Raw genomic sequence first — 7,617 nt, forward strand, 5'->3', positions numbered from 1 at the left:
GTGTGTGTGTGTGTGTGTTTGTGTGTGTCTCGTTTGTGTAACTTTCTTGAATAAAAACGGGCGGATTGCCCAGCCGAGCCCGGCGCTTCCTCCTTTCCTTTCCTTCCCTTCCCCGGGGTCTTGGGGGGGAGGGAGGGGCGCCCCAGAGGTACCGGGGGGGGAGGGAGGGGGGGCGATGGCAGGAAACCCGGAAGCGGCGAAGCGCCGGACTCTCTCGGCTCCCACGGCCAGGCGGGAGAGGAGGCGCATGCGCAGTGGTCGCCTGCGGTGGACGGGCGGGAGCGGCGCTGTTGTTCCCCCCCACGGCGTACTCGAAGAGCACGGAGAGCGCAGCCGCAACAGAAAAAAGACTCAGCCCTTCTAGGGGGCGTGGCTTCGGAGCTTCAGCAGGCGACATCCGGTCACGTGCCGGGGGACGCCGGGCAGCGCTTCCCCCCCTCCCTCTGTAAGGGAAGATGTCGACGCCCAATCGCGGCGGGAACCGAGGAGGACTAAGGAGCCGACGGCCTCCCGGCGGGGAGACGCCGGCGCTGCCGCCTGAGGAGACGCGCGGCGCGGGAGGAGGCCGCCGGCGCCGCTCCCCCAATCCGTACAAGAAGATGGCGGCGCGGGGCCTCCGCTTCCGGTCCTGCGCAGTGGGCGCGGAGGCAAGAGGCGAGTCCTGGGCGAGGCGAGCGGAATCGAAACTCGAGGCGCGGGAGGAGCGGCCGCCGCGCTCGCCCCCCCCAGGAGGAGACCCGACGGGGCGCCCCTCCAGGCCGCTGCCGGTTCCCGCGCGGGGCGCCGCCGCCGTCGCCGCCCCTTCCCCGCCGCCCTCCCGCCCCGCCGGCCATGAGCTCCCCGCCGCCCGCCTGCATCATCGTCCTGGACGAGGACAGCGACCCGTCCCCGCCGCCGCCCCCGACGCCCGACGCCGTTGCTTCCCCCGACGCCGCCGCCATCCCCGCAGGCGAGCCCTCCCCGGAGCCCCTGAACGGCAGCGCCGGGGAAAAGGGGCTCCGCGCCGAGAACCAGCGGCTCTTCCGGGAGGTGAGACGGGGAGGGGAAGCGGCGCGGTCCTCCCTCCTCCTCCTCGGGCGGGCGGGGGTTGGGAGGCCCCGTCCGGGGAAGTCCGGGCTCTCCGCCTCCCCGACCCGGGGGGGTCCCAGCCGGCCTCTCGGGAGGGAAAGCTCCCCGTGGCTTCCTCCCGCTCCCGTGGCTGCTCCTGTGGGACCCTCAAAGATCATCCAGTCCAACGCAGACCCCCACCGTCGGGCCCTGGAGGGTCGCTCAGGGATTTTTCCCCTCCTTTTGGGGGGAGGGAGGCAGAGCAGCCCCCCCCAGGCCAGCCGATGGGTGGAGGGGTTGGGGGCTTCCCTGGGAGGTGACATCCCCCCCCAACACTCCCTCCTGTCTTCTCCCCCAATTTCCCAGAATCCCCCCCCTCCCTCTGCCTGTTCTTGTCAGGGAATTGCAGGGCAGCCCTCTGGGTGAAAGTCAGAGACACCAACTTTGGTCGTTTTATATATTTGTACATTTAACGTTTACGTTCCCAGCAGACAAGATAGGAACCACAGGAGTAGAATAGACTAGAGCTGGAAGGGACCTTGGAGGTCTTCTAGTCCAGCCCCCTGCTCACGCCGCAGACGCGCCTAGACCATCTCCGACAGGTGACTGTCCAGTCTGTTCTCAAAAACCTCCAGCGATGGAGCGCCCACAATTTCTGGAAGCAACTTCTGTTCCACTGGTTGATTGTCCTTATTGTCAGGAAGTTTCTCCATAATTCCAGATTGCTTCTCTCTTTGGTCAGTTTCCAGCCATTGTTTCTCGTCCTGCCCTCTGGTGCTTTGGAGAATAACGTGACCCCCCCTCCTCTTCTTTGTGGCAGCCCCTCAAATACTGGAATACTGCTATCAGGTCTCCCCTATTTCTTGTTTTCTTCAGACTAGCCTAATCCAAGTCCTGGAGCCGTTCTTCGTATGTTTTGGTCTCCAGGCCTTGGATCATCTTAGGTGCTCTTTTCTGAATTTTTTCCAAACTCTCGACCTCTTTTTTGTGATATGGTGACCAAAATTGGCTGCAGTATTCCTGTTGTGGTCTTACTAGGATTTTATAAAAGCGATACTAATACTTCACGTGATCTTGATTCTATGCCTCTGTTTATACAACCCAGGATTGTGTTAGCATTTTTGGCTGCTGCTGCTGCTGCACACGGCTGGCTCACGGTCAAGCGATCGTCCACTAGGACTCCAAGGTCCCTCTCACGGTTGCTGTTTTTAAGCCAGGTCTCGCCCAGTCTATACTTGTACCTTTGATTTTTCTTGCCTAAATTTAAAACTTTGCTTTTCTCCACATTAAAATACATTTTGTTGGATAGGGCCCATTGTTCAGGTTTCTCAAGATCTTTTTGGATCCTGAGTTTGTCTTCTGGGGTGTTGGCTACTCCTGCCAGTTTAGTGTCCTCTGCAAATTTGATGAGTTCCCCTTCGATTCCCTCCTCTGAGTCATTTATGAAGATGTTGGAAGAGTTTACTGGGCCTCAGACGGAGCCTTGTGGTACTCCACTGCTTAGTTCTCTCCATGTGGATGTGGTGACATTGAGGGCTACTCTCTGAGTAAGGCTTGACAGCCAGCTACAGATCCATCTGGTGGTGATGTTGTCTGTCCCACCTTTTTCTAGCTTACTAAGCAGCAGGTTGTGGTCTACTTTGTCAAATACCTTACTGAAGTCTAAGTCTACTACGTCCACATCATTTCACTGGTCTACTAGTTTAGTCACTTTATTGAAGAATGAAGTAAGATTGGTTTGGCATGATCTGTTTTCAACAAACCCATGCTGGCTACTGGTTATGACTTTGTTTGCTTCTAGTTGTTCACAGTTCTGTTTTTTTGATTATCTTTTCCAAGATCTTCTGAGGTATTGATGTTAGGCTGATTGGTCTGTAGTTTCCTGGGTCTGTTTTTTCTCCTTTTTCTTGAATAACAGCATGAGGGAAATGTCAGATGGCACACATAACACACAGCAGAGGGAAAAGGGGGGCGGGAAAGGGGGGACTGCCCCCTTTACACCCGCATGAACCAATCATAGTGCAGATCAGGGGTCCCTGACCACCACCACCCCGGTCCGTGGACTGCCACGGTCCGCAGCATGGCCAGAAATCGGTCCGCACAAACAAGCAAATCATCGCACCTGCAGAATGCAGGCAGTGCATGAAACCCCCCCCCCGACACACACACCCCTCTGATCCATGGCAAAATCTCTCTCCATGAAACCAGGTCCCCAGTGCCCCAAAGGTTGGGGGGCCACTGGTGCAGATCGCTTCACGCGAGAGCCAGCCACCCTCCAACCCATCAACTGCCACAGCGTGCGGTTCTGGCCCGTGGCACACTTTGCTCTTCCGGCGACTAAATGGCGCCTCTGATGGGGTCTCCTCCGTCACCAGCACTCCACCACCTCCGGAGGCGCAGCCCCACTTTAGAGCCTCCTTTCTCTGTTGGCGCCTCTTCCAAATTTCTCCCTGTGGGATTTTGACCTTCTTCCCCCTGCCCCTCCGATGGCCGCTGTCCTTCCCTAGCGGGGTCCAGGGGCTTCTGTGCCCTTTCACTCTGTCAGGGCGTTGGGCAGAGGCTGTCCGAATGAAGCCGGAGACGCCGACACGAACTCGTATTCTATGGGTAGATGTATGTAACATTTACAGCAGACGAAAGATATTCAGGAACACAGAAACTGCGTGAGGTAAATCTCAAGCAGCGTATAGAGCACGCCCCCCAAAAAAGGCGGGAAAAAAGGGAACCTCCCCCTACACCCGCAGCAACCAATCACGGTGCAGATTGCCTCATGCAAGAGCCAGCGCTCTCCGACCAATCGATTGCAACTAAATTTAGTATCCTGACAGACAAATTTCTCCTCACGGGGGTGGGGGTGTTCTGCGGGGACCTCGCCTTCCAGCCCAGCTCCCGTTTTCTTCCTGACGGGAAGCTGTGAAGCCGTTGAGGCCGGCCTGGCTCTTCCTTGAGCGATGCCTCTCCTGCCCCTTTTCCCCTGCAGTTCGTGGCCTTCTGCTCCAAGCACACTGAGGACCACCCTGAGGTCATCGCCTACCTGTCTGGCCGGCACCAGAAGACCAGCCCGGAGTACCTGGCCTCCGTGGAATTCCGCAACGTCCTAAGCCGCTGCCTGACGCGGGTGCAAGCCAGGAGAAACAAAATCTACGTCTACATTAATGAACTCTGCACCGTCTTCCGGGCCCATTCGCAAAGGAGAAGGGCTGCGGCCACTGTCCCCGCCGACACCCAGGATGCCCCGGCCGCCGCCCCCGCCTCCCAGACGCCCTCTGAACCCGCCAAGCCCTGCATGGGCTCCAAGCGGCAGATCCGCTACCTGGAGAAGCTGCTGCGGGTTTACGCCAATGAGATCCAGCGGCTGCAGGAACAGGAGCTGGACTTGACGGAGCTGGACAGCCAGGATTCGGCCTACTTGCAGGAGAGCCGCCTCAAGCGTCGGCTGATGCACGTCTTCAAGCGCCTCTGCCAGCTGAAGGACTGCAGCAGCCTGACAGGCCGCGTCATCGAGCAGCGCATCCCCTTCCGCGGCACGCGCTACCCGGAGGTCAACCGGCGCATCGAGCGGCTGATCAACCAGCCGGAGGCCTTCCCGGACTTTGCCGACATCCTCAAGGTGGTGCAGAAGGCCAGCGCCCGTCACAGCCTGGGGCTGCCCAAGCGCCAGATGGAGTTCATGGCCGCCGACGCCTTCCGCGACGTGGGCGCCCGCCTGCAAGAGCGGCGTCGCCTCGACCTGGTCTACAACTTCGGCAGCCACCTGACCGATCAGTACCGGCCTAGTGAGTGCTGGGGAGGGAAGAGGGCCCGGGGCCCAAGGGGACTCTAGGTGGCCCACGGTTCCACCCAGGGGAAGTGCTGGCTTGGGATGACCCCATTGCCGCCCCCAAATTCAACCCCAGGAGGCCTATTGTGGTGCCTGACGATGCCAATTCCAGTCTTGTTTAGGGTGGTCCTGGGGGGCCCCAGTTGGGCACACAAAGGAGGCACCCGACGGTTCTTATTTCTTGGCTGTCGGGAAGGAAAAAAGGCTAGACTCCTGCCTGGGGCTGCTGTGGGTCCTGCCTAAACCTGTTTTCCAGGCTCACCTGCTCTGCCAAAACACGCCCGGATGAAACGGGGGCTGCACAAACACCTGAGATTCGTTCAGGTTAAGGCTGGCCAGGCTGGGCCTTTGCACGTAGGGCAGCCTGCCCTTGGCCGCTATTCCCTGCCCACAATCCCTGCCCCACAAGAGCTTGGGCCCACACACCCACCTCTCCCTCCTAGACCCCCCCCCCTTGCCCATCTCGGTACAATGGTGCTGTGCTTCGTCTGGGGGCTTCTGGCGAGAATCCTGGGTGGGGCCTTTGAGCGGAGGAGGCACCCAGCTGTGCCCCACCAAAGCACCTTGGCCGTGGGTGGGGTGGGGTAGGTGGGTGGGCTGAGGCTGGGATAGACCCCAGCGGGTGAGGTTCGGGCAGAGAGCGGGCAGGAGCCCGTCAGGTGTGGGAAGGGCTGGCTTTCCGGCTTGGCTTTGCTGGCCCCGGGCCCTTAGATTGGGGCTCCTTAGCCACAGCCCCCCCACCCCCAGGGGGGCCGGAGGAGGCTCTCCGGGACCAGACCAGCTTTCCAGGGGCTTGGAGAGAATCCAGCCTTTCGGGGGGGGGCTTTGACCCTCCCCCCCGTTTTCCAAGGGCATCGCCGCGATCCTCCACGGAGGGGAGCACCTTGTCCCGGGGCGGGTGGGGGGCAGGCGGGCTCCCCCTCACCCCCCCTGTCCTCCTCCCGCCCGGCAGACACTGACCCAGCGCTGGGGGACCTGGAGTTGGCCCGGAGCCTGCAGCGCAACCAGGCGCTGGGCGTGCAGCGCCTGGAGGAGGTGATCACCCAGTTCGCTCAGCTGCAGGACAGGAACGAGGAGGAGCAGCTGGGGGGGAGGGCCCCCCGGCAGGACGGCGGAGGGGCCCAGCAGCCCAGCAGTGCCGCGGAGGGGGAGCCAGCCTCCCCGAAGGAGTCCGTCTCGGGGGCAGCCGCCAAAGAGGTAAGGGGGGGGCAGGAGGCAGCCCCTGTGGGGACCTGGAGCTGGGGGCATCCAGAGGGCCGGGCAGCTCGGTGCTGGGTGGGGGACTTGGCCCCCTCTCCCTTTGAGGGGCCGGAAGAGCCCACCAGAGGGGTCACATCAATGGGGGGGCCCTTGGGCTGAGGGAGGGCCCTTGGGTCCGGCCCAGTATCCCAGCCCCCTGGGGCACACTCACAAAATGGCTGCAAAGGCCAGCCCCCCCCTCACCCCAAAGAGGGTAGAGATGGTGTGAAGAAGGGGATGAGTGTGGCTCTTCCCAGACCCAGTGGCCTCCCGATTCGGCCCGCCTCGCAGGGCTGACGGATCCAATTCCCTTGTTCTGTGTGTGTGTGTCAGGGGGGGAGGTCCTCTGGTCGCCGTGGGGCACCCGGGGTCAGTGGAAACCCACCCACCCACCCACCCCACCTCTGCACTAGGACAGCGCAGGCCCCAAGGAGGCCAGTAAAGGAAAGGGGTCATGGGAAGAGGAGGAGGAAGAGGAGGAGGAGGAGGAGGAGGAGGAAGAGGAAGACTCCTCGGAGTCAGACCTGGACGCAGAGCTGGCCCACTGCCTGGTTGGCGGAGAGGAAGAGGAGGAGGAGGAGGAGGAGGAGGAGGAGGAAGCAGCGGCAGCGGCAGGTATCCTTGGTGGGCGGACGGGGGGGGCTAACGTGGCACCTGGGGGGGCTGCCTTCTCTCGCAGACTCCTGCTTCGTTCTTGTGGCAATGAGTTCTGCAGGTTCAATCCGCATTGATACTCTGGAGTTGCCTTCTGCCAGCCCCCCAGTTCTGGGGGAAGGGGGGGAGACTCCTGCCGGCCCTCCTCTTCCCACACTTCCTTCCTGCCCTCCCTCCCCCCTGCAGGTGAGGACCCCCCTGCAGGTGAGGACCCCCCAGCTGTGGACCTGGAGGAAGAGGAAGAGGAAGAGGAGGAAGAGGAGGACTGCCCTCCCCAGCATTTGCTTTTGCAGATCAAGGAGGCCGGGCTGCTGGAGGGGGAGGACAGCCCAGCCCCGTCCCCCTGCCCACTTCCGGAGGAGGAGTGGGAGCCCGCCCACCCAGACCCCGGGGCCCCCCCGCCCCCCAAGCGCGGCCACTCGCTGGAGAACGGGGAGCTCAACGGGCAGCCGCCCACCAAGAGGAGCCGCGGTTGGGGGCAGACCCCAGTTTCCAGCAGGTACGGGGTTGGGGGGGGAGAGAAGGGCGGGGGGGTGCCGTGGGGCCCCCCACATCTCTCACGCTGGCCTCTCTCTCTCTCCCTGCCAGCACCAGCACCGGGGAGGGCTGCATCCAGGTGCCCAGCTCCGACTCGGAGGCGGAGGAGGAGGCCTGGCCGCCCCCCCAGAGCCCGACCCCCCTGGCCGACTCCACCCGCCCGGATTCCCCCAGCCTGGGCCTGGTCTCCAGCAGCCAGGGCAGCCCCCGCCCGGCCCCCCCACAGCAGCACCGGCCGTTGCCGGAGAAGGAGAAGGAGCAGCTACTTGCCAGGGTGGGTGCTGGGAGGGAGGGGAGGGGAGGGGCTGCAGGTGGGGTGC

The 7,617-nt window shown here is 62.3% G+C and overlaps 2 protein-coding genes across 2 annotated transcripts in view; both read left to right on the top strand.

Moving 5' to 3' along the window:
* The window catches only part of KIFC1 (kinesin family member C1), a gene marked incomplete at its 5' end in the record, with an annotated part of 4,371 nt that extends 4,007 nt beyond the window's left edge, over nucleotides 1-364 (top strand). Inside the window, one exon of the mRNA XM_029285856.1 lies at nucleotides 320-364. Coding sequence (XP_029141689.1) covers nucleotides 320-364 — 45 coding nt within the window. The remainder of the gene's footprint in view (nucleotides 1-319) is intronic.
* Nucleotides 365-831: 467 nt separating this feature from the next.
* The window catches only part of LOC114923204 (death domain-associated protein 6-like), an 8,693-nt gene continuing 1,907 nt past the window's right edge, over nucleotides 832-7,617 (top strand). The window contains exons 1-6 of the mRNA XM_029285857.1: nucleotides 832-1,029; nucleotides 4,028-4,823; nucleotides 5,820-6,091; nucleotides 6,538-6,721; nucleotides 6,947-7,259; nucleotides 7,349-7,571. Coding sequence (XP_029141690.1) covers nucleotides 832-1,029; nucleotides 4,028-4,823; nucleotides 5,820-6,091; nucleotides 6,538-6,721; nucleotides 6,947-7,259; nucleotides 7,349-7,571 — 1,986 coding nt within the window. The remainder of the gene's footprint in view (nucleotides 1,030-4,027; nucleotides 4,824-5,819; nucleotides 6,092-6,537; nucleotides 6,722-6,946; nucleotides 7,260-7,348; nucleotides 7,572-7,617) is intronic.

This window comes from Protobothrops mucrosquamatus, unplaced genomic scaffold (genome assembly GCF_001527695.2).
Source record: "Protobothrops mucrosquamatus isolate PMUCROS unplaced genomic scaffold, P.Mucros_1.0 scaffold2354, whole genome shotgun sequence".
NCBI lineage: Eukaryota > Metazoa > Chordata > Lepidosauria > Squamata > Viperidae > Protobothrops > Protobothrops mucrosquamatus.